This window comes from Nycticebus coucang, chromosome 3, assembly GCF_027406575.1.
Source record: "Nycticebus coucang isolate mNycCou1 chromosome 3, mNycCou1.pri, whole genome shotgun sequence".
Taxonomy (NCBI): domain Eukaryota; kingdom Metazoa; phylum Chordata; class Mammalia; order Primates; family Lorisidae; genus Nycticebus; species Nycticebus coucang.
In genome coordinates, this window is record NC_069782.1 from 61,526,596 (window position 1) to 61,551,644 (window position 25,049).

At 50.7% G+C, this 25,049-nt stretch overlaps 2 protein-coding genes across 4 annotated transcripts; one reads left to right on the top strand and one right to left on the bottom strand.

The window, feature by feature from the left end:
* The first annotated feature begins 10,944 nt into the window (after nt 1–10,944).
* Nucleotides 10,945–20,230, top strand: DENND1C (DENN domain containing 1C). Of its 3 annotated transcripts, XM_053585254.1 has the most exons (23): nt 10,945–11,075; nt 12,116–12,180; nt 12,262–12,305; nt 12,445–12,494; nt 13,342–13,461; nt 13,546–13,615; nt 13,707–13,835; nt 13,923–13,988; nt 14,093–14,146; nt 14,258–14,368; nt 15,196–15,296; nt 15,382–15,427; nt 15,527–15,628; nt 15,701–15,826; nt 16,867–16,971; nt 17,626–17,716; nt 17,807–17,847; nt 18,032–18,103; nt 18,755–18,799; nt 18,865–18,966; nt 19,145–19,209; nt 19,352–19,559; nt 19,654–20,230. In XM_053585254.1, the coding sequence occupies exons 1-23, from the start codon at nt 11,059–11,061 to the stop codon at nt 20,227–20,229; spliced, it is 2,406 nt and encodes an 801-aa protein (XP_053441229.1). In that variant the 5' UTR covers nt 10,945–11,058; the 3' UTR covers nt 20,230. The 3 variants fall into 3 exon arrangements, with proteins under 3 accessions (XP_053441229.1, XP_053441231.1, XP_053441230.1); XM_053585256.1 differs by lacking the exon at nt 12,262–12,305 and having other exon boundaries at nt 10,973–11,075; XM_053585255.1 differs by lacking the exons at nt 10,945–11,075; nt 12,262–12,305 and having other exon boundaries at nt 12,147–12,180; nt 12,335–12,494.
* A 211-nt stretch (nt 20,231–20,441) lies between these two features.
* Nucleotides 20,442–23,065, bottom strand: CRB3 (crumbs cell polarity complex component 3). The gene is made up of 5 exons (XM_053585257.1): nt 22,921–23,065; nt 22,508–22,685; nt 21,710–21,774; nt 21,044–21,187; nt 20,442–20,718 (listed from the first exon to the last, which is right to left on the bottom strand). The coding sequence occupies exons 2-5, from the start codon at nt 22,590–22,592 to the stop codon at nt 20,647–20,649; spliced, it is 366 nt and encodes a 121-aa protein (XP_053441232.1). The 5' UTR covers nt 22,593–22,685; nt 22,921–23,065; the 3' UTR covers nt 20,442–20,646.
* Between the last annotated feature and the right edge of the window lie 1,984 nt (nt 23,066–25,049).

Genomic DNA, 25,049 nt, shown 5'->3' on the forward strand with positions numbered 1-25,049 from the left:
TGCACAGAGTAGGTGCTTGTCAATGGAGGCACTGCTATTCTCTGTGAGGCACCTTGCAAGTACAGAAGGCAAGCAGAGGAAGCTCCAGGGAATGGTGCCAGAGAGATGGGCCCCCAGGCTAGTGCCTGAGTGGCAGTCACACACAGGGAGTTCTACAGTGTGCCAGCTCATGCTTCACAACTGCCACTTAAGGTCTGAGCTCTGATCCCCTTCCCTACTAAGGTTCAGAGCAGTGTTTTTCAACCTTTTGTATCTCACAACACGCTTGAACCTGTAGTTAAACTTCCACAGCACACTTAATTATGTTGATAAAAAAAATGACTTTCACTGGCCCCATATGGGGGGGCGGGGGGGGCGGGGTTTCAAACCTGGCCCAGGCCAAACTGCAACAAAAAATAGCCAGGCGTTATGGCTAGCGCCTGTAGTCCCACCTACTTAGGAGGCTGAGGCAAGAAAATCGCCTAAGCCCAAGAGCTGGAGGTTGCTGTAAGCTGTGATGCCACAACACTCTACGGAGAGCAACAAAGCAAGACTGTCTCAAAAAAGGTGGGGGAGGCACCTGTGGCTCAGTAAGTAGGGCGCCGGCCCCATATATGGAAGGTGGCGGGTTCAAACCCGGCCCCAACCAAACTGTAACAAAAAATATAGCCAGGCATTGTGGCGGGTGCCTGTAGTCCCAGCTACTCGAGAGGCTGAGGTAAGCCCAGGAGTTGGAGGTTGTGTGATGCCATGGCACTCTATCAAGGGTGATAAACTGAGACTCTGTCTCTACTAAAAAAAAAAAAAAAGAAAAGAAAAGAAAAAAAAAGACAAAAGCTAAATAGAAGCCAGAGGATAAGACATTTCATAAGGTCAACCTCTAGGAAACAGAACAGGTTGAAGAAGAGTGCAGATTAAATTTGAAGGGAAAAACAAACTATTTAGCACACTTCGACAAATACATCTTCTCATTAGACATTTTAGTTCATTTTCAGGCTTATGTGGCCATGGTTATTGGAGTTAAATTATTAAGATTCACTACATTATTTGATAATGCCACAAAGAGGCAAAAAATGGTCCTGAAGAGTAAGCAAGAATATTTAGGGCTGAGAGGTACTTCGAGTCTCTCACTCCTTTTATCTCTATTAAATATCCACCCAATCCAGTAAACAATCCCTATATCCTTGTAGTTTTGAGTATAAAAGTGCAAAAATGTCAAAATAAAATTAACTTTCTTCAACTCTGCATGTACTCAATCAAAAGAAAAAAATACATTTGAAATCATCCTGTCTTCTCTCTCTTTCTCTCTCATCCAGTCTACCAGAAAGTCTTGATGTCTCTAACCTTCAAAACATATCCCACATAATACAATTTTTTCCATATTTACTGCTACCACTAATAAAAAAAAAAGATGTACTTATTGTGCTTTGAACTTCTTTCAAAAATAATTTAATTAATGATCTTTTGAAATTTTTCATGTCACACTTAAGATCTTCTCACAGCACACCGGTGTGCCACAGAACACTGGTTGAAAATCACTGGTTTAGCAGCACCAGCCACGTACACTGAGGCTGGCAGGTTCAAATCCAACCCAGGCCAGCTAAACAACAAAGACAACTGCAACAACAACAACAAATAGCCAGGCATTGTGGCGGTTGCCTGTAGGCCCAGCTACTTGGGAGGCTGAGGCAAGAGAATCACTTAAACCCAAGAGTTGGAGGTTGCTGTGAGCTGTGATGCCACAGTACTCTACTGAGGGTGGCAGCTTGAGACGCTGTCTCAGAAGAAAGAAAGAAAGAAAATCACTGGTTTAGAGAAACACAGCCTATCAGTTAGCTTTTGCTGTGTGACAAACTATGCCCTAAAACTTGGGGGCTTAAGGGCAGGTGTGGTGGTTCATGCCTGTAGTCCTACCACTCTGGGAGGCCAAAGCGGGTAGATGGTTTGAGCTGAGGAGTTCAAGACCAGCCTGAGCAAGAGCAAGACCTTGTCTCTAAAAATAGCTGGGTGTGATGGCAGGTGCCTGTAGTCCCCACTTCTCAGAAGGCTGAAGCAAGAGGATAGCTTGAGCCCAAGCACTTGAGGTTGCCGTGAGCTATGACACCATGGCACTCTACCAAGGGCAACAAAGGAAGACTCTGTCTCAAAAAAAAAAAAAAATTAGTGGCTTAAAACAAGAGGTATATATTTTGCTCCCAAATCTGCAATTTCAGCAAGGACAGAGCAATTCATCTCTGCTCCCTGTAACATCAGCTAGAACATCTTAACTGGAGACTGAAGGATCTACTTTCAAGGTGGCTCACAATTGACAATGGCCAGTTGGTGATGGATGTCATCTCAGAGCATAGCAGAAGCAGAGAGAACAAAGTCTTCAGTGTTTTTCCATGTTACTCTCTCCATAGGTTGCTTGGACTTCCTCACAACTTAATGGCTACATTCCTCAACAGCAATTATCCCAAAAGAGCAAGGCAGAAGTAAATGCAGAAGAAAAATGCTTGTATTTTTGTGACCTAGCTTCAGAAGTTGCATAATGTCACTTCCTCCAGACTCCTCATCAAGGCAGTCACCAAGTCCCATCCAAATTCAAGAGGATGGGATACAGACTCCACCTCTTGAAGGTAGAGTGGCAAGATTCTAAAAGAACATGTAGGATGGGAAATAGAGCTGTGGCCATCTCTGCCAATTTGCCACACAGAGTCACTTGCCCCTGGTCACATGGTTATTAAGCAGTCAGCTGGGATTCTGTTGAACTTCTAGAACTCTAGAACTCTGATGCTACTTTGTCAGCCACAGTTCAGTGTGAAGGCCATTCTAGGTATATTAAGCAGAAAGGGATTTAATATGAGAATTTATGAGGCTTATAAAATCATTGGAGGGACTCCAGGAGTGGGCTGTAGGCCAGTGTTTCTCAAATTTTACTGTGCAAAAGAATCATGGGGGGGTTGTGGGGGAGGGGCAGAACTTCTCGGTTCCCACTGTCAGAGTTTCAGATTCAGTAAGTAGGTCCAGGACAGGGCCCAACATTTTGCATATCTAACAAGCCTCTCAATGACATTAGTGATGTGTGAATGAGATCACATTTTGAGCTGGCCCTGGAATAGGAAGGACCCTCCCTCTTACAGGGAGCTTCTTCCTTTGTACAGTAAGAGAAGTCGTCGAGAGCCCAGAGACTGCCACCAGAACTATGACCTGTAAATAGGTCCAGTGGAGACCAGAAATTTATGAAAAGAAAATCCACAACTCCATAACTTTGCTTCGCAGAAAGACACACACACATATATGCACACACCAGCTCACTTCCAATTTCTAAATTGCTCATGAGCATTTCCAATTGGTAGAACCAATTCTGCTGTCAGAACTGGAGCTTCAAAGCATCTGGGAAATATGGGCTTTTTTAATTTTCCAGACTGCATTAGGAAGGCAAACCAGGAGAAGAGAAGGAGCGAAGGAGGAATGCTGAGAGACAATCAATTATGTCCCGCATGCTGAAGAGATCACCAAACTCACATAGGGCTTTGGCCCTCTTACTGGGTCTACCACAACCAGGAGTAAGGAGAGGCATAAGGAAAGTGTCTCAGATGTCAGCCTCTGATTGTACTTCGTCCTCTAGAATGGAAGAATCAACATGGGTCAGCCCTGCATCCTCGCGAAGACTGAGCAGAAAAGCATTTTCCTTGGCTTTCAAAACTCGTCTCTCATCAGCACAAATGAGAAGGAAGGAAAATAAGATGAGAGCAGTGGTATTTACACAGTAAACGTGTGCCAAAATGGATCCTGAATTCACCCTCTTCTCTCCACCTGTCACTACCTGCTCTGAGCTACACTTATGGCTCACCCATGTCACTTTCCCAAGCTCCCTGCTGCTATCTCTGGGTCCCCTGTGGTAAATCCTCCAACCCCAGCAGCCAGAGAAGAGTCTTTATGTTCAAATCAGATCCTGTCCCTTCTGTGCTCAGCTCCCCTCCCTGCAACAATTCCCATCTCACTCAGATTGACACTTAAACATTCACTTTAGTCTCCAAGGTTACACTGCCCAGCCCCTGTGTGCTGCTCTAACCTCAAGGCCATCTCTCAGCTCTCTCAGTCATTAAGACAAAACTTTATGGATCTCCTTTTTGACCTCAATCATACCAAGTTCAATTCAACCTCAGTACCTTTGCATTTTCTGTTCCTTAAAACCTCTCTCCCAAGATAAGTTTATAACTGGCCACCCCTCTCATCTTGCAGTTCAAATGGCACCTCCTCTAAGCAGCCTTCCCTGATTACTCTGTATTAGCACCCAGTCACTGTCTGTCAGTGATGTTATTTTACTGATTAGCACCTAACTCAAATCATCTTGTCAATGTATATAAGTGTGCCTTTTCTCTGTTCCTTCCCTCCCTATTGGAATGTTAGATTCATGAGTAAAGGAACCTTTCCTGTCTTATTCACCACATACCTAGAATAGCTTGATATAATATAGGCACTCATTATTTATTTGTTGCATAAATGAGCAAATGAATGGATGAGACTTCCAGACACACTGTGAGGTACTTTGTTATTAGTTAGTTGGTTAAGATGAGGATCTTACCGTGTTGCTCAAACTAGACTCTAACTCCTGGGTTCAAGAGACTCTCCTGCCTCAGCTTGTCCATGTGCTAAGACTACAGGTGTGTGTGCCACAACACCAGCTTCTGCATATTTTTTTTTAAGAGAGTCTCACTCTATTGTCTAGTCTAGCCTAGAAAGCAGTGGCATCATCATAGCTCACTGCAGCCTCAAACTCCTTGGTTCAAGCAATCCTCCTGCCTCAGCCTCCATGCCTGGCTAATTTTTTCTATTTTTAGTAGAAATAGTGTCTTACTCTTACTTAGACTGGTCTCAAACTCCTGAGCTCAAGAGCTCCTCCTGCCTTTGCCTCCCAGAGTGCTGAGATTACAGGTGTGAGCCACTGCAGCTGCCCCCAAGCTTCTGTATTTTAAAGTGAGAAAACAAGGCTCGGTGCCCATAGCTCAGTGATTAGGGTGCCACCACCTACACTGAAGCTAGCAGTTTTGAACCCAGCCCGGGCCCGCTAAACAAAAATGACCACTGCAATCAAAAAATAGCTGGGCATTGTGGCAGGAGCCTGGAGTCCCAGCTACTTGGGAGGCTGAGGCAAGAGAATCACTTAAGCCCAAGAGTTTGAGGTTGCTGTGAGCTGTGATGCCATAGCACTCTACTGAGGGTGACAGCTTGAGACTCTGTCTCAAAGAAAAAAAAAGTGAAAAAACAAAAGCATGGAGAGGAGGAAAGGCAGCTTCTAAGATACCCCTTCAGTGACCCTCACCTTCAGCCAGTTGTGATGGTTCACACCAGTAATCCTAGAACTCTAGGAGGCTGAAGCAGGAAGATTCCTTGAGATTAAGACCTCAAGACCAGCCTCAGCAAGAGTGAGACCCCATCTCTATTAACAACAGGAAAATTAGCTAGGCATGGTGATGGGCACCTGTAGTCCCAGCTACTCGGGAGGCTGAGGGAGGAGGATCACTTGAGCCCAGGAGTTTGAGGTTGCAGTGAGCTTTAATGACACCACTGCACTCTTATGCCTCCATACTCTAGCCCAGGTGAAAGAGCAAGTCTCTGTGTCAAAAATTTTTTTAAAAACACACACACAAGGGCGACGCCTGTGGCTCAAAGTGGTAGGGCGCCAGTCCCATATGCCGGAGGTGGCAGGTTCAAACCCAGCCCTAGCCAAAACCCACAAATACACACACACACACACACACACACAAATAAAATAAAGGGGAAAGAAAACTAAGAAAAATAGTATCCTCACTCTTATTCATGTCTCCTTCCCTTGGGTGTGGGTTAGACCTGGTTTTGGCTTTTTTTTTCTTTTTCTTTTTTTTTGAGACAGAGTCTTACTCTGTCACTCTGGATAGAATGCTGTGGCATCATCATGGCTCACATCACACTCAAACTCTTGGGCTGAAGTGATCTTCTTGCTTCATCCAACTAAGTACATGGAATTACCGGTGCCCGTCATGACACCCAGCTACTTTTTTCTTTTCTTTTCTGTGCTTTTCTTTTTCTTTTTTTTTTTTGAGACAGAGTCTCAAGCTGTCACTATGGGTAGAGTGCTGTGGTGTCACAGTTCACAACAACCTCCAACTCTTAGGCTTAAGCAATTCTTTTGCCTCAGCCTCCCAAATAGCTGGGACTACAGGTGCCTGCCACAACACCTGGCTATTTTTCGGTTGTAGTTGTCATTGTTGTTTGGCAGGCCCGGGCTGGATTCAAACCCTCCTGCTCTGATGCATGTGGCTGGCGCCTTAGCCACTTGAGCTACAGGCACTGAGCCTAGCTACATTTTTCTAATTTTTTTAGTAGAGACAGGGTCTCCTCCTTGCTCAGGCTGCTTTCAAACTCCTGAGCTCAAGCAATCCTCCTGCCTCAGCCTCCCAGAGTGCTAGGATTATAAGTGTGAGCCATCTCACCTGGCCCTAGTGTTGGCTTCTAACCAACAGAATACAGCAAAGGTATTAAAATGTCACTCCTGAGATTACAGTACAAAAGTCTGTGACTTCCGTTTTGCTAAACCCTGTCTGTTGCCTTCTCTGTTCTGGCAAGGCAAGCAGGCACATGGGCAAGGTACACCTTGCAAGGAACTGAGGCCTGCAGTCCTGCAATCCACAAGGAGCCAGATCCTACCAACGACTGAAGTACTGAGCTTAGAAGCAGCTCCAGCTTTGGTTAAGCCTCAAATGAGACCACAGCTTGAGATACAGCTTGAGAATCCCTGAAGCAGAATGTTCTCTGGGTGCAGTAGCTCATGCCTATAACCCAAGATTCAGAAGGATTGATTGAGGCCAGCAGTTTGAGACCACCCTGGGCAACATAGCAACTCCTCATCCCAACAAAAATAATTTTTTTTTTTGAAACAGGGTGTCACTTTATTGCCCTCAATACAGTGTCATGGCGTCACACAGCTCACAGCAACACCCAACTCCTGGGCTTAGGTGATTCTCTTGCTTCAGCCTCCCGAGTAGCTGGGACCACAGGCACCCACCACAACGCCCGGCCATTTTTTTGTTGAAGTTTGGCCGGGGCCGGGTTTGAACCAGCCACCCTGGGTTTATAGGGCCGGCGCCCTACCCACTGAGCCACAGGCATTCCCCAAAAATAATTTTTTTGATTAGCCAGGTGTAGTGGCACATACCTGTAGTACCAGGGAGCACTGAGGTAGGAAGATTGCTTCAGCCCAGAAGTTCAACGTTACAGTGACCTATGTTCATGCCACTGTACTTCAGTCTGGGTGATAGAATGAGATGCCATCTCTAAATAAATAAATAAATAAATAATAAATGTGTAAGTTTTAGAGTGGTTTGTTACATATCAATAGATAATAAATACAGAGAGGTTAAATGTTTTGCCTGAAATCACACAAACATTAAATAGTAGCTTCAGGCTCCACGTCTAGGGCGCCAACCGCATACACCGCATACACTAGAGCTGGCGGGTTTGAACACAGCCCAGGCCTGCCAAACAACCATGACAATTACAACAACAACAACAAAATAGCCAGGCATTGTGGTAGTCACTTGTACTTGGGAGGCGGAGGCAAGAGAATTGCTTAAGCCCAAGAGTTGGAGGTTGCTGTGAGTTGTGATGCCACAGCACTCTACGGAAGGTGACATAGTGAAACCCTATCTCAAAAAAAAAAAAAAAGAGTCGGTTCAGGTCTAGCTGGCTCCACAGTCATTTTCTTAACCCTTCAGCTGACCTGCCTCCCAGGATAATCAACATATCAAAACCTTGATTCAGGCCTGATCCCGTACTAAGCATTTTATGTGAATTGGCTCCTTGAGCCTTTTACAGGGTCTCTAAGACAGGCAGGCACTGTTACCTATTTATGTGACAAACACAGAAACTGAAGGGTTGGCCACTTGAGGTGCCTCACACATGTAGGTGGCCAAGGCAGGAGGACGGCCTGAGCTCAGGATTTCAGGACCAGCCTGAGTAAACCAAGATCCTGTATCTATTAAAATAGAAAAATTATCCAAGCATTGTGATACATGCCTGTAGTCCCAGCTACTCAGGAGGCTGAGACAGGAGAATGGCTTGAGCCCAAGAGTTTGAGGTTGCTGGCTCGGTGCCTGTAGCTCAGTGTCTAAGGGGCCAGCTGCATATACCGGGGCCGGTGGGTTCGAACCCAGCCTGGGCCTGCCAAACAACAATGACAACTATAACAAAAAATAGCTGGATATTGTGGCAGGCAGCTGTAGTCCCAGCTACTTGGGAGGCTGAGGCAAGAGAATCTCTTCAGCCCAAGAGTTTGAGGTTGCTGTGAGCTGTGATGCCACAACACCCTACCGAGAGTGACATAATGAGACTCTGTCTCAAAAAAAAAAGAGTTTGAGGTTGCTGTGAACTATGATGATGTCACTGTACTCTACCCTGAGTGGCAGAGGAAGAATCCGTTTTTTTTGTTGTTGTTGTTGTTGGGGATTCATTGAGGGTACAATAAGCCAGGTTACACTGATTGCAATTGTTAGGTAAAGTCCCTCTTGCAATCATGTCTTTCCCCCATAAAGTGTGACACACACCAAGGCCCCAGCCTCCTCCCTCCATCCCTCTTTCTGCTTTCCCCCATCCCATAACCTTAATTGTCATTAATTGTCCTCATATCAAAATTGAGTACATAGGATTCATGTTTCTCCATTCTTGTGATGCTTTACTAAGAATAATGTCTTCCACTTCCATCCAGGTTAATACGAAGGATGTAAAGTCTCCATTTTTTTTAATGGCTGAATAGTATTCCATGGTATACATATACCACAGCTTGTTAATACATTCCTGGGTTGGTGGGCATTTAGGCTGTTTCCACATTTTGGCGATTGTAAATTGAGCTGCAAGAAACAGTCTAGTACAAGTGTCCTTATGATAAAAGGATTTTTTTCCTTCTGGGTAGATGCCCAGTAATGGGATTGCAAGATCAAATGGGAGGTCTAGCTTGAGTGCTTTGAGGTTTCTCCATACTTCCTTCCAGAAAGGTTGTAGTAGTTTGCAGTCCCACCAGCAGTGTAAAAGTGTTCCCTTCTCTCCACATCCACGCCAGCATCTGCAGTTTTGAGATTTTGTGATGTGGGCCATTCTCACTGGGGTTAGATGATATCTCAGGGTTGTTTTGATTTGCATTTCTCTAAGGGGAGAATCCGTTTTTAAAAAAGACACCGAAGGGTGCAGAGAAAGCTCCACTTGAACATCACACTTCAGGGACATGAATCCTTTTTTTTTTTTTTAATCCCAACCCAACGCATTTGCCATTAGGTATTTTTTCTGAATTGAAGTTCAAATACAAAAACAAAAAGAAAAAAAAAGGGCACCAGAAGGCCTCAGGGCATAAGAGGGAGAAAGAGAAGCTCTGAGGACTCTGCACCTCTCCCTCCCATCCCCTTGGAGAGAAAGGGAGTCCCAAACTGTGTTCAATCTCATCCACCTGTGTGGCTTTTGGGGGGGAGGTCTGTATGTTTCACATGCTTATGCACTCTCCCTACTTCTCAGCGTCCTACAGAATAGTGGGGACCTCTTACGGGTATGAGTGTGTGTCTTGGATTATCTGGGGATAGGAGAGTGTGGGGATGCCTGTGTACCTGTGGGATCTATATCTGATTGTCTTAGATACAAAATACCATTCAGGTTGCTACAGATAAATACTTTAGACTGGATAATTCATAAACAACAGAAATTTATCACTCAGAGTTCTGGAGGCTGGAAAGTCCAAGATCCAGGTGCCAGCAGATTCAGTGTCTGGCAAGGGCCTGTTCCTCCTGGAAGGCACTTTCCATGTGTCCTCATATGGTGGGAAGGGCCTGCAGCCTCCCTCAAACCACTAATCCTATTCCCAAGGGCAGAGTCCTTGTGACATAATCACCTCCCAAAGGCCCCCACCTAATAATACCATTGCACTGGAGATGTAGATTTCAACATCTGAACTTCAGAGGAATGCATAGCACTAGTCTATCAGACTGTGTCAGCTTATAGATGATGGAATTCTGACTGACTGTGGGCACAAGGTGGTCACGGTAAAACTGACTGTTCTATTTTAATTCTCTTATTATGTCTGCAGGATGTTGTGTGTATGTGTGTGACAATGAGTGGCTGGATTGTGTGCTGTCTCTCTGCTGTCAGATGTGTCTCAACAGTTACACCTGTCCATTGGGGTGCCTCTGTCTTTCAGAGTCTACAGGTCGGCATGGGTATGTCCAGCTGTTGTGAATCCAGCTGTGTCCCTCTGTGTCTAGCCAGTCCTAGCTGTTTCTCTCGCGATTGCTGCTCTGTGTCTTCATCCTGTGTGTTTCTACCACCCAGGCCTACTTCTCTGTTATCTTGTCCATATGCATGGCTCAGGGGTGTGTGTGTGTCTGGATCTGCAGTTTTCTGACCATGCCTGTTTGCTGTCTCTCTGTACCGAATCTCCAGCTGGAGTAGACTGCCCTCTGTGCGTGCTGTCTCTCTGTCCTTGTCCATGTGTGTCTGTGACTACATTTAGACTGTAGGACTCACTGCCCATGTCTGCCTGTTATGTATGGCTGTTCTGGACTCAGTCTGTCTATGTCAGTGACTTCCTGTCTGTCTGTCCCTGTGTCTATGTTCAGTACTGCCTGTTGTCCCCCTTCCTGACTCCCATGTCTACTATCTAGGCACAGTGAATGGGCAGTGTGAGTGGAAGGGAAAGGAAGGGAAAGAAGAGTTGAGGGAAATGGAAATGTTAGACAGACTATGAATCTTGATTTGCTGCAAGGTAGGGAAGGAGAGGTGAGGGTCCAAGGTGGGATGCAGGGACCAGACATGGCCCAACCTGGCAGGATGGAGCTGAGGGTCTGGCTTCTGAGGCTGCCCAGTTACTGCCCACCCATCCTAGAGAATGCCAGGAGGCAGGATGCCTTGGTTCCTCACAGCGAGTGGGGGCAGGGCCTTGTCTGGGGACGTCACCCATTACACTTCCTCTCTCAGCCACACAGGAAGCTGAGCCAGCTCTGGGCCCAGCTCCAAACTAGCAGCAGGCCCCCAGGACCCCTGGGGAAAGGGCCAAGCCAGGCCAACCCTTCATGGACCATGGAATCCAGTGCTGAGTAAGAGCTGCCCTGTCCCTCATCCTCTGAACCGAGACTCCCAGATCAGGCCTGGGGCAAAACCAGTATGGAGCTGGGGCGAACTGTGGGGTGGAATGACCCACAGAGGCAGGTGGCTGGAATCGGGGCAACTGCTCAGCTGGCCTCTACTATGGACTCTACTGGAGCATGCTCAGGCCAGACTCAGCCCCCATTCTCTCTCTCTTTCTGGCTCTGTGTGATTGTGTCTATAACTCTGGGAGGAAACATACCCCTCTGATTGTGGGATGTATCTGAGTTACAGTTTCCAGGGGTCCACAGGCGGGTGATCAGGGGAGAGGGGAGGCTGGGTGTCCATGTAAGTGGGAGATCGTGTGTGAGTGATGTCAACTTGGGGGTGAAATGCTGAGACCGTATGTCAGGGAACATGTGTACAGTTGGATAGGACTCTATGTTTCCCTCCCATCTCGCTTCTTGAGCCCAAGTCTCAGTATCCTCTGCGTGATGATAGGGCAGGAAGGAAAGCAGAGAATGCAGGGCTTAGAGCAAATACCAGGCATCCACCTCTCCTTTCTCTGATGAGAAATGTGAGACCCTCTGGGATCTTGCACACAGGGACTCATGGGGATACTCAGACAGTTACCAATGACACTTGCAGCTATGCAAGAAAAGACACGAGTCATTCTCCTTCACACTTGTTCAATCACACACTCATAATCCCACTCCCCACAGATGTACAGACATCTTTTCAGGCAGACACTAGTCACAATTACACATACACATCTACCTACTTGCCCACGCAAGTCTGCACTCAGCCACACACTACAATCTCTACAGTCACACACTACACTCTCTTGCTCTGTCCCAAACTTGGTGCATGCACAATTAACACCACTGCACACACAGCCTCATACAAGCCTCATACATGCACTCACCACTGCAAGCTCCCAGGGTCATGCACATGCCAGCACACAAACAATCATGCGCAGAGAGGCAGACACAGCCACACACGTGCATGGAGGCAAGTCTCTGAACCCACTAAGCCCTTTCACATTCCACAGAGGGGGTCCCCCGGCCATGTTTGATTGGTTCTTCGAAGTGGCCTGCCCTGCCTCTCTGCAAGAGGGTGAGTTGGGTGCATGTGGATAGGGGGGTTATGGAGGGTGGGACTTTGGCCCTGAACTCAGAGGCCTGTACTCCCCTACAGATCCCCCCATCCTGTGGCAGTTCCCTCCAGACTTCAGGGACCAGGTATTCAGGATGGTTCCTTGCTCCCCCAGGGGCAGGGCCAGTCCCCCAGGGACAGGGTACTCTGTGACTTGGACCTGGAGCCCAGGGGTGGGGGCTAAACCTGAGTGGCCAAGAAGTCTGTGCTTCTCTCTATCTCCAGGAAACTATGCAGATGGTACCCAAATTCTGCTTCCCTTTTGATGTGGAAAGGTATGGAGGGAAGGATGCAGGGACCCCAGGGACCTCTTAGAGACCCCAAGGATTCAGCACCCAAAGACTCGGATACCTAGAGACCCATACTCCAGGGACTCTGAGGTTCAGGGACTCAGACATTCAGGAAACCTGACAGCTAGAAACCTATATGCATAGGATGCAGACACCAAGAAATTTAGGGGCCCAGGGACTCAGGGACCTAGAGATCCAGGGACTAAGGGATCCAGGAACTCAAGGGATTCAGGGCTCTGACACCTTAGGGATGCAGGGATCTTGAGATTGAGGGACTAAGAGACCCAAAGGCTCGAAGAATTCAGGGCTCTGACACATAAGGACTCAGGGATCCAGATACCCAGGGACATAGTAACACAGGGACTTAGACTCGGTGCCCATAGATCAGTGAGTAGGGTGCCAGCCAAATACACTGAGGCTGGTGGGTTCAAGCCCAGCCTGGGCCTGCTAAACAACAATGACAACAGCAACCAAAAAATAGCTGGGCATTGTGGCAGGCACCATAGTTCCAGCTACTCGGGAGGCGGAGGCAAGAGAATCACTTGAGCCCAAGAGTTTGAGATTGCTATGAGCTGTGATGCCACAGCACTTTACCAAGGGCAACATAGTGAAACTCTGTCTCAGAAAACAAAAAACAGGGACTTGGAATAGCAAAGGACCCAAAAAACTATAGAGACCCACACCCAGGGACCCCGGGACCCAGGGACTCAGGAATGCAGGGATCCTGACAACTACGAACTTACATACCCAGGGTCCCAGAAGAACTGTGGGGAAGAGTGGGGTTGGTCAGGGAGTTGGCCAGATCTCTCTGAGAGCCTTTCGCCCCTTCCAGGGAGCCCCCCAGCCCTGCTGTCCAGCACTTCACCTTTGCTCTTACAGACCTAGCAGGCAACCGCAGATTTGGTTTCTGCCGCCTGCGTGCTGGTGCCCGGAGCTGTCTCTGTATCCTCAGGTGTGGCATATAGGGCGTTAGGGTGGGGTGTGGAAGGGACTAGGCCTAGGACCACTGCATGAAACCTGTCTCCCTTCTCCACAGCCACCTGCCTTGGTTTGAGGTGTTCTACAAGCTACTGAATACAGTGGGAGACCTCCTAGCCCAAGAGCAGGTGGGATAAGTACCCCCAAACTCCTGCAGGAGTCCAATCCCCCACCCCACCAAGCCCCCAGTCCCTCTCAGAACTCTTTCTCCCCTCCCAGGCCATCCAGCCTGAGTCGCGGCCCTCAGAATCCCCATCCTCCACCCAGGTCTCTGAGGCTGAGGAACTACTTCTGCATCTGCTGCAGCAGCCCCCGCCTTGGTCCCAGGCCTCAGTGGATCTGGGGCTGGTGAGTAACATCCCAACCCTGGACCCTAGGTGGGTGAGGAGACTGAGCCCCAGCCCTGAGGACCACACAGCAATACCTCTCCCTCAGGGCAGCGGAGTGAGGATCTCCAGCTCTCACGGAGTCCCGCCCCCTGCCCCCGGAAATAGCAGGCCGGTGAGCTGGGCTTGAAGCCCGCCCCCCACCCACCCACGCCGGAAGGTTGGGTACCCAGGTGCCAACTACATAACTGATTGATCCCCCGCCAATGCTCCCTCCAGCTTTCCTGCTTCGTGGCCCCCGATTCCGGCCGCTTGCCATCCATCCCTGAGAACGTGAGTAGGAACCGAGAGGGGACTCTGGGGACAGGAACAGGTCTCGCAACCCAGAAGAGGATGCCTGATTTTGGCGTCCGTCCACGCCCAGCGCGCCTCTCTGTTCCTCAGAGGAACCTAACGGAGCTGGTGGTGGCTGTGACAGACGAGAACATCGTGGGGCTGTTCGCGGCGCTCCTGGCGGAGAGAAGAATCTTGCTCACCTCCAGCAAGCTCAGCACCGTGAGGCGGGGCCTTCGGGGGACCCGGGAAGATTCTGGGCCCACTCCGGGGGGCGGGACATGAAGGCCAAGTCCTGTTCTCGCCCCTTTAATGATCTGGGCGTAATGAAAACTGGCTCCGCCCCCTACACACCAGACCAGGCCTGGCTCCGCCCCTCTAGAGAATGAAACCACGGAGCACTAAATTCTAGCTTCGCTCCTGGGGGAAAGGACAGGTGGAAGCTGAGCTAGTTCCACCCCTAGAGATGAGGTCAAAGTGATGATTTTTGCTTCATCTCTTTGAGGCGGAGTTAGTGAGTGGTGGCTACACCATCAGAAGCAGAACCAAAGGGTTGCATTTTAACTCCACCTCTTTAGGGTGAGGTTACTTGAAGGTGTTACAGCTACACCCCCCTAAGGGCGGGGCCAAAAGGACGTATTTTTTTAGCTCCACCTCATTGGGTTGGTGTTAGTGAGTTGGGGCACCACCCTGGAAGCCGCCCAGGCGAACTAAATGGTAGCTACGCCTCCTTCAGGGTGGGATCAGTGGAGGCTCCCCCTATGGGGTGGGATCCATATTAGTCCTGCCCCTTAAAGGGAGGAATTAGGACGGGCTGAGTCCTGGCTCCACCCTCTCAAAGCACGCTGTACTCAGCGGAATTCTTGGTCTCGATAAGATTCCTAAAGAGGTCCCAGTTTTCGCCCTTTACCCAGAAGTGGGTGGGGGAGGGGGAACGGGAGCTTAAGGACGTGAGAAATTTAGCTGGGAGAGACATCGTCTCAGAGTGGGTCCTTAAAGTTGGAAGGCCAGGCCCTGACTCCACGACTCTTCCTCCCATGTGTCTCCAGCTGACCTCGTGCATCCACGCGTCCTGCGCCCTCCTACACCCCATGCGCTGGGAGCACGTACTGATCCCCACGCTGCCCCCACACCTGCTGGATTACTGCTGGTGAGGGAGGGGGCTGGGGAAGAACAGGTTCCAGGGGCAAGGCCTGGGGGCGGTGCCCACATCACCCCACCCCTTTGGTCCACAGCGCGCCCATGCCTTACCTCATTGGAGTGCACGCAAGTCTCGCCGAGGTGAGCACGACCCATAGGGACGGCGGAGATAGAGACAGGAGGGGTCCTCCTCCCCTGCCAGGACCCTCCAGCTCAGTGCTGTCTCGCCCTACTCCGCAGAAAGTCCGAGAAAAAGCCCTGGAGGACGTCGTTATGATGAACGTGGACTCCAATACCTTGGAGACGCCTTTCGACGACGTGCAGGCGCTGCCCCCAGCTGTGGTCAGTGTCGCCCCCTCCCACCCTCCTGCTTCCTACACCCGCCCACTCAGCGCCACTCCCTTTGTTCTCTAGGTGTCCCTGCTGAAACTTCGGCTTAGGAAGGTCGCCCTGGCCCCCGGGGAAGGGGTATCCCGTCTTTTCCTCAAAGCTCAGGCTCTGCTCTTCGGAGGGTACAGAGATGCGCTCATCTACGTCCCGGTGAGCAGCTGGGACGCCGAGGGAGAGGTGTCCTATGTTTTTGAAGAAATCACATTAATAACGACACGTAACTTTTATTAAGTGCTTACTTTTTGTCTCTGTTTGCTCATCTGTAAAATGAGATCACAACAGGCCCACCTGAAAGTGTTGTTTGGGACAGTGAATCGGCATGTTGCCAGCACTTGGAAATCTGCTGGCATAGTAAGCACTCCATAACGCTAGGTTTTATTATTATATTATCTCGTGGAATGCTCACAACAGTGCTGTGATGATATAGATACTCTAATAGTCCTGTTTACATATGAGGAAAACAAGGTTTGTTTCCACACTGGGTAAATGTCGAAGCCAGGACCTTGACCTTCTCACCCCAAAACCCCCTTCCCTGTTTTTCACAACCATTCTTTAAATCTTTGGGGGTGGGAGTGGGGGATAGGATCATCTCAGTAGCTGACTTCTTTTTTGTTTAAGAGACAAAGTCTCACTCTGTCACTACTGGTAGAGTGCTATGGCGTCATAGCTCACAGCAACCTCAAACTTGGGCTTAAGTGATTCTTTTGCCTCAACCTCCCAAGTATCTGGGACTACAGGCACCCGCCACAACACCCAGCTATTTTTAGAGACGAGGTCTCGCTTTGGCTCAGGCTGGTCTTGAACCTGTGAGCTCAGACAATTCACCGGCCTCAGCCTCCCAGAGTGCTGCCACACCCAGCCTGAGTATCTGACGTTTTGTTGGCTCTGCCTTTGCAACACACCCCAAATCTGCAAAAGTCCTGCCACCAAGCACCACAGTCTATCTTCCCTATAGCCGCCAGAGGTCACTTGTGAACACCTAAGTCATATCCTCCCTATGCCCACAGCCCCCCAGGGTTCCCACCTCCCTCAGAGGAAAAGCCCAAGTCCTCACAGCTCACCAGGTCCTCCACATGGACCAGACACACAACAGGGGCCTGATCAATGCAGCAAAGATAAATGGAAGAATGAGGGGGATGGCTGGGGACAGGATAAATGCCAGGAGCTCAGGGGATGGGTCTTATTTCCAGGGCCAACCAGTGACCTTCAGTGAAGACGCCTTCTTGGCCCAGAAGCCTGGGGCACCCCTGCAGGCCTTTCATCAGAGAGCTGTGCACCTACAGCTGTTCAAGCAGGTGTGCCAGAGCCCTGAGGGTGGAACCAGGGCTGGAGGGAGACTGCTGGGTCCCTGAGAGTAAGGCCAGAGCCAATCTGACAGGATTTCCCACTCCAGGGTCTCCAGGTTGGGGAGGCAGGACAGCACTCCTGGGTTCCTAAAGATAAGAGCCTAACTCCTGGGTTGCTAAGAGGGATTGGAGTGGGACCAAATTCACAGGTCCTCTAAGCAGGGATCTTCATGGGTCTGGGTGGGAGTTCACACTGCTGGATTCCAGAGGAGGCAGGTCCTGACACAGGCATCCTTTGGTAAGGACAGGGAAAGCAGGTTAGGATTCCTGTGTCCTCAGGACATAGGGGGAGGGGTGATAAACTCAAGCTGGACTTCTAGGCTCCTGGGAGAAAGTAGGCTGGACTCAAGGTCCCCAGAAGATGGGATCAACCTACTTCACGCTAAGAGGGGGTGGGTTGGTCTGGAAGTTGGGATTTGGTCCCTGGGGATAGGGGGACTTGAAAGATGGGGAAGAGGGTTGGCCCCTGATTCCTAAGGTGGTAAGCTTCAGATCCCTAGGTCCTTAGAGTGCCTCCTGGAGAGGCTGGGGATGGCTTCTCCACCTAGACACCAGGCAGACTGCTGAGTCCTCATGTTTAGATGAGTCTTATTCTCACTCCAGTTCATCGAAGGCCGACTGGAGAAGCTTAACACAGGGGAGGGCTTCTCAGATCAATTTGAGCAGGAGATCACTTGCTGTGGGGCATCTTCAGGTGAGCCCAATCCCGGAATCCCGACCCCACCAGCATCTCCAACCTATGCTTGCCTTGAATGACACTCCACTGTCTCATGGTTCACCACAGGCACCATTCGCACCTATCAGCTCTGGGCAGACAACCTAAAGGTAACACCATCAAACACACAACAGTTGCCAGATAAGCTCATGATCACGCTAACCTACAGAAATGAGGAAGGAGAGTTTCAAAGAGGGAAAGGAGCTTGTTCAGCACCGCACAGCCCAAGGTGGGGAGGTAGGGTCTCGTCCCCAAGTGCCCAAGCTTCTCCTTTGCTGTCTGCTTCTCCCCTAGAAAGGCAGTGGTGCCCTCCTGCATTCAGTCAAGGCCAAGACCCAACCAGCCATCAGGAACATATGCCGCTCGGTGAGGCTCAAGTGGACAGGCCACTCTTGATGGGGTGGCAAGGGGGAGGGAATTGAGGATGTTTCAATCCCTTATTGGGGACGGTATATTTTGACCCCATCAGACATTTTAAGGGCAAAGGTGTTTATCAGAACTGGACCAGCACTTAACTGTTAACAATTCTTCCCACTTTTATTTTCCATTTACCATACTCATTTTTGTCAGAATCATTTCCTGCTTAATTAAAATTGAAAATCAAGATTCACTAACCAACATTTTTTATCCTCAGATACAATTCCAGCTCTGCCCTTGTTTTGGTGTTGTTCTTGGTCCCAAGCCCACAAGTTTCCTGGGGCCACCTTTTGCCACTCAAAATTGTTCATTCAATTATATTCTTCACTACTTTTGAAACACTACACCTTTGTGCCACGTTGTTTTGCCACTCCCCATTTCATGTGGGGGTTATTTCCTCCAGGAATACTCCTTTTGTATTAATCAAAGGGGCCAAAATTGTGTTAACCCCTCAGGTGGTGCATAGGGAATTGTGAACATATTTGTGAGATACAGATAGACAGCTGTTCTGGGAAGTTCTGCCCTAGGGGACAAAAGGCTGAGCCCTCAAACACTCAGGGTCCAACCATAGATCTGAGTCTTCCCTTGGCTTCCTTGTAGGCCAAGAATGGCTTGAAGGGTGTGCAGAACCTGATGATGTCCAAGGTAAGGTCAATACCACCAGTGGCAGAGGGGCAGAGGGGCTCCTAGCTCACACATCCTCTTCCTAGGATGGGGACTCTAGCTTCCAGAGGGGGGGCTCCCTGAAGGTCCTCACCAGCCACTCAGATCGCCTGCAGCAGCGTCGACCCATCATTCAGCACTTTGGACACGTGAGAGCACCCCTCCCCCATGCACATCTGGAATTATTACTCCAACCAGATATCTCACACCCCCTTCACCTCTGCAGATATTTGCACCTGCTTCAAACATCCTCTCCAGAAAGCCCCATCACTCTGATTCTGCAGCTGAGGCCCTATCCCCTTTCCCACCAAAATCTGTCCTTTGCAGAACCGGCCCCTTCGCCCCAGCAGGAGATTCCGACTGGAAGGACCTTCTGAGCCCCCAGGGGAGGGGTAAGGCTCAAAGTAGGATACCACTGGCAGAAGTGGGAGCCCAGAACTGATGGGGAGGAAGGTCCCCAAACTCTCCAGAGCAGCCTGATCAGAACTGGGGGGTGTCAGGCAAATGTTTGAGGCCACCTGTCCTCACACTCAGGACACCTCCTCTCAGTCCTGAGGGTGCCCAGGGCCTGTGGGCAGTGGAAGCGCTGGACAGCAGCTTCTTGAGTTCTGGAGAAGAACTGGATTTGTTGAGCGAGATTCTGGACAGTTTAAGTATAGAAGCCAAGAACACAGGAACCCTGAGACCAAGCCAGAGCCTAGACTGCTGTCACAGATGGGACCTGAATAACTGCCTCAGCCTGGTGAGAACACCCCAACCCCAGTCTTCCCAGAACTGTCTTGACAGCCCTCCCCCATCTAAAGACCAGCAACTTGCTGTGCCTCCATCCTACCCAGCCCACTACACCAGGAAGAGCAGAATGGCAACCCGACAAGGAGAAACCACCAGAACCCCAGCCTTCATCCCTGCCTATGGACCTGCTGTCCCTACAACATGCCACTGGCACCTCAAAGAACCCCAATTCCCAGCTGCCCTCAGAGGCCAACCAAGAAGTCATCTCCTCATCCCCATCCTCAGCAGCCTCTGCAGAGTGCCCCCATCTCATGGAACCTTTAACCCTTCATCTCTCCTCTCCTCACGAGACAGCTAAAGATTCCAGAGCCCAGGAGAGCTGCTGCTTCTGGCTCCCCACAGCTCCCACACAGCCCAACCCTCCAGAAAGCCCCCAAATTCTGGCCCCAACAAAGCCCAACTTTGACATTGCCTGGAAGTCCCAGCCCTTGGACCCCAGTTCTCCCAAGAACCCCAGAGCCCAGCCTCCCAGATTCCTGCTAGCAGAGCCTGCTCACCTTCAACAGCTCAAGGAGCAGGGAGCCCCCAACCCTCCTGCTCCACCAACCAGCAACTGGCAAGAAGTCCAGGCCAGAAGCCCGCCCAGAGTCGCAGATCTTAAGAAGTGCTTTGAGGGTTAAAGATTAGAGGTCCAGAGAAGACCCCAGTCCCTCAATAAAGCCACAAAAGCCCAAAGCAGTTTTTGCTGGTGAGTTTACCTGAAGCCTTTTCTCTGCTCAGAAACCCACCCTACCTACCTCCCTCTTTCCAGAGGCAGCCTCTCACTTTCTAGAGTGCATTTGTTTCCTCCATCTAGGCTAATGTCCATCAGCTCAAAAAAAGCTTTTATTATATCTTACTACCAATTTCATATAAATATATAAAAAGTGAGCAGCCCCATTCCCGCTTGCCCTCAGGAGCAAAGTCTGAATTGAAGCACCTTCTTCCCTTCTATTCTTAAGCACTGGATGGGTCCTGATTGCCCAGAGAGGGCTCTGCCTTCATTCCCCCAAGGTCACACAGCAAGGAAGTGGGGGGATGGATGGAGAGGAGGGGACCTAGATGGGCAGGCAGCCCCGAACCTTTTCCTTGGAGTCCTGGGGGACCTGGGCCTCAGCTGCGTGGGAGAACTGAAAGAAAGGAGAGGGGGTTGTCGGGCCTGCGCAACAGGCAGAGTGAAGATGGCTCAGCAAGCAGGGAGCAGGTCCCCAGCCCTGGCACCCCCAGCTGCAGGCAGAGTTGAGCAGAGGCAACATGCTGCACCAAGCCTGCCAGGCAGGTGCCCCTCGCCCCTCCTCCCCAAGTCCTTCTGAGCTGTCTTGGCAGCTGCTGTGTGCGAACCAACACCCGGCAGTCCTGGGCAGCAGTGGCAGCTGCAGTGGGCCCCAGTGTTCAGATAAGCCGCTCCTCCGGCGGCAACTTGAGGTTGGGTGGCGGTGGCACACGGGCACCCACCTGCTCCTCGCTGCTGGGCCGGTAGGTGCCCTCAGTTTGCCGCTTCTCACAAAGTTTCCGCAACAACAGTGCCAGTCCCACAGCCAGGAGCAGGGCAGCCAGGATGGAAAAGACCACAGTGATAGCAGTGATGGCTTCCTGAGACTGTGAGGGGACAGGTGTGGCTCACCTGAGCCCAGGGATCCTGTCTACCCTCACCTGTGTGGCATCCTTCCCGGCACATGCACACACTCCTGCCACTTTTGGTCTGAGGTTCCCAGATACTCATCTACCTTTTCTAGGGCTCTGAGCCTCTCCCACCTGCCAGGTCTGGGATCTCCCTATGCCAAGTACCTGCCACATCTGAGACCCCTACTCCCACCACATCTACTAAGTCTGGACTCTCAGCTCACCTGCTGTCTGAAAGGTACACTGGACTCCTGACATCTGCCATGTACAACATTCCTGTCTATAGCCCCAGGGTCTCCTAGTCTCCCTCATCTGGGACTTTTCATCTCCCCATTTACCTTGCTTATGATGTTGTCTCTTCCACTTCGGGGCCCTCCAATGCCACCCTGACCTGCCACCTCTGGAAGGATGGGTGTCCCTAGCCCTCTCTACTTGCTATGTGTGGGGCCCCTAAATAACATCCCTGCAGCCCTCTTCCCACATACACCCCCAACTTACCAGGGCTGAGCCAGCTTCTGTAACAGTGCTGTTGTCATGGGCAGAAGTAGGCGGGGCTATTGAGGCTGGAAGGAGAGACTAAATCAATCCCCAGCTGGCTTTCCCATCTCAGCCCAGCCACACTTTCCCAGGGCATTCCCCCAAGTCGACCAGCAGGGCCCACTTAAACCTCTGCCCTGCTGAGTCTTTCATCAGCACAGAGACTTGGGGGCGTGGGATAGGGAGGGGGATGGGGTAGCAGAGCCTAGCAAGGAGTAAATAACCTGCAGTTGTTTAAGAAATTGGGGACTATTATAGTCAGTGGTGTCTGGAAACCTGGAAGCCCAACCCTTCCCTCTCATCTGAAAGGCCCAGGAGCCCTGAAGGACCTGGGTGGGTTGTGCTTCTTTCCCTGGAGTGTCTGACTCACACCTCCCCCAGGCTCCTGGATATAGGTTGGCCAGCCCCTCCTCCGGACTCCCAGACCACCCAAAACACCTCAACCATACTCAGGTCCAGAAACCTCCCTCCCACCCTCTGAGTTGTTCTGTGCATCAGGGCACCCCAGGTCACCATTTCACTACCCCTCGGGAACTCAAGAGTTCTCCTATAGACCAACTTCCACCGTCCAAGGAAGGAGCCAGAAAGCCTGAATCCCCAGCCTAACCTTGTAGACCCCTTCCCAAGTTACTCCCTGCCCACTCCGCAATTCTCAAGCTCACTCTGCGCCCCCCAGGAACCCAGGGCTTTTAAGCTCCGCCGGCAGCTGAGACCCAGGAATCCCGACCCCTCCCCCCAGCTCTCCGGCTTGGTACCTACTTTGCCCCCAGGCTCGGCCCCAGCGGGCCGGCAGAAAAGGCAGGCCCAGAGCCAAGAGCAGCCCCAGGCCGGTGGGGTTCGCCATGGTCTGGGTGACGGGTTGGTGGCACCAGGGATGGGGCTTTTCGTGCGCGCCGCTCCTACCACATCTTGGACCGGGGACACCTGGGATGGGCACCTAGGGGTGGAAGAAGGAGGGTCCGAGTGTGGGGTAGGGGGCTGGACCTAGGTGCAGGTCTGCAGGAAAGGCAACCAGCGCCAGGGCACCCCGGAGTCCCGCCCCTCCCCCGCCACCAGAGGTCAGCGATTAAAGATTAACTCCCAGGCGCGCATTCCTGGGCTGGGGAAAGGAAGGAAACCGGGTGAAGGGGGCTGGGACACGGCAGACCAAGCTGCGTTTCCTGCCTCCCTACCTGGCCTAGCCGTCTTATACTTCGTTCAGGTTCCTGGTCCCGATCCCTCACTCGAACTCTGTCAGTGCGTCCTTGGCTCGGTCCGACCTCACCCGCTCCGCCCGCTCACGTGACCCGGAAAGTTTAGTCACTCACCTGTGAGGAGAGCGCATTTCCGGCTTGTGCACCTGAGCCTAGATCAGAGGGCGGAGCCAATTGGGGGCGTGGCTAAGCCCGGGGCGCACCTGTAACCGAAAGCCAATCCTATAGAGAAGAGGTGTAAGGAAAGAGGCAGAAGCGCCCAGATGTTAGAAGGACCTCACACCTGTATTGCGGGAACATCTGTAGGAACTCATGGGTGTGGAAACACACGGGGCATGTAGACAACCGTGTATGAGCCACTCCTACCGGGGACAGACTCGAATGGGGAGCTACCACCTCCTGTGTGGTAAACACCTGTATAGGGGACAAACCTGTATAGAAGAAACCTGCACAGATGTCCACGTGTAAGAAGAACACTTACGGGATACAACTGTATTGAACCACATCTATATAAAGTTTAGCTGAATAGAAGCACACTTGTGTGGAAAACGTCTGTATAGAAAACACCTGCAGGCTCAGCGCCTGTGGCTCAAGCGGCTAAGGCACCAGCCACATACACCTGAGCTGGTAGGTTCAAATCCAGCCCAGGCCTGCCAAACAACAATGACGGCTGCAACCAAAAAATAGCCGGGCGTTGTGGCGGGCGCCTGTAGTCCCAGTTATTTGGGAGGCGGAGGCAGGAGAATCCCTTGAGCTCAGGAGTTGGAGGTTGCTGTGAGCTGTGATGTCACAGCACTCTATCCAGTGGGGGACAGCTTGAGGCTCTGTCTCAAAAAAAAAAAAGAAAGAAAGAAAAAGAAAACACCTGCAAAATAACATCTAACTGAGGCACCATGATGTGGAATAGACCTGTTTGGCAAGGCATCCGCATGGCTTGTCTGTGAAATGTACAACACTTGTATAGGGGAATCCTCATGTGAAACTGTATTGTAAAACCTGTATGAGACACACCTGGATGGTTCCTAGCTCTATGGAAACAGCCAGATGAGTGTGTAGTTAACTGGAACACACCTACTGGGAGGGAAACTGTATAATGCATTCATGGGTGAAGGAACACCTGTTGAGAAGGAGGAATACAAGAAACCACCTTGTATAAGAAACATCTGTATAGAATTGAGCTCAAGTGAGGGGGAGACCTGAGAACATCTGCCTGAGGCACACGCAAATGGAAGTACATCTGTGGGAAGAACCAGCAGGACAGAGGCACATATGTACCGAGGCCCACCTGTCCAGGATGTTGGGGCATCTCCATGGGAAAACATCTATATCCCTCATATTGTGGGACGCCTGCAAGGAGTATCTGTGAATAGAAACATCTGCTAGGAGACCCTTTATAACAGACTCATTTACTGGCACATATCTGTTTGAACACACCAGTCTGGACAGAGGCTGGGCAGGAACCAAACGTACCCTCACCTCTGTATCTTTGGATAAAGTGTGATGATAATAATATACCTCCCTCCCGAGGACTCTTGGGTGAAAAGCGACGAATAAGGTTAATTAATCCGTTTGGGGGGTAGGCATGGTTAAGGATCCCAGATCTGCTCTCTGCCCCTTAGCGAACACGAGGCGAGGATGGCTTACTCTCCTGTTTCCTTAGCTGTACAGGGTTTTGGTTAGGACAAGGCGAAAGGTTGAGTAAAAGGCCTGGCATGTGCGACACACTTAATCAAAATCAAAGTTATTGCCGTTATTATTCGTGTCAAGTTCTCTGCGTGCCCTTCCCCCTAATGGTGAGCCGAGAAACTGCGCCCGAAACTAGTGGCAGGGGCATTCAGCAGGTGCAGCAAATGAGACAAGTCCGGTCCTCAACCCCAATTACGTCCGGAACACTGAGACTGCCACCAAGACGGTTTAGAGAATAGCCAGCCCGGCGTCTGATTCCGGGCACGGCCCCTTTAAGACTGCCTGGGGGTGGTGGGACTTCAGGGTCCCAGGGCGCGCGGTGGTCCCCGGGGAGGCACCGCCCATTTGGGGCTGGAGAGGTGGACCCGTCGGGCGCAGCTTTGAAGGCTCTGGCAATAGGAAGCTGACTTTGCAGACGCTCC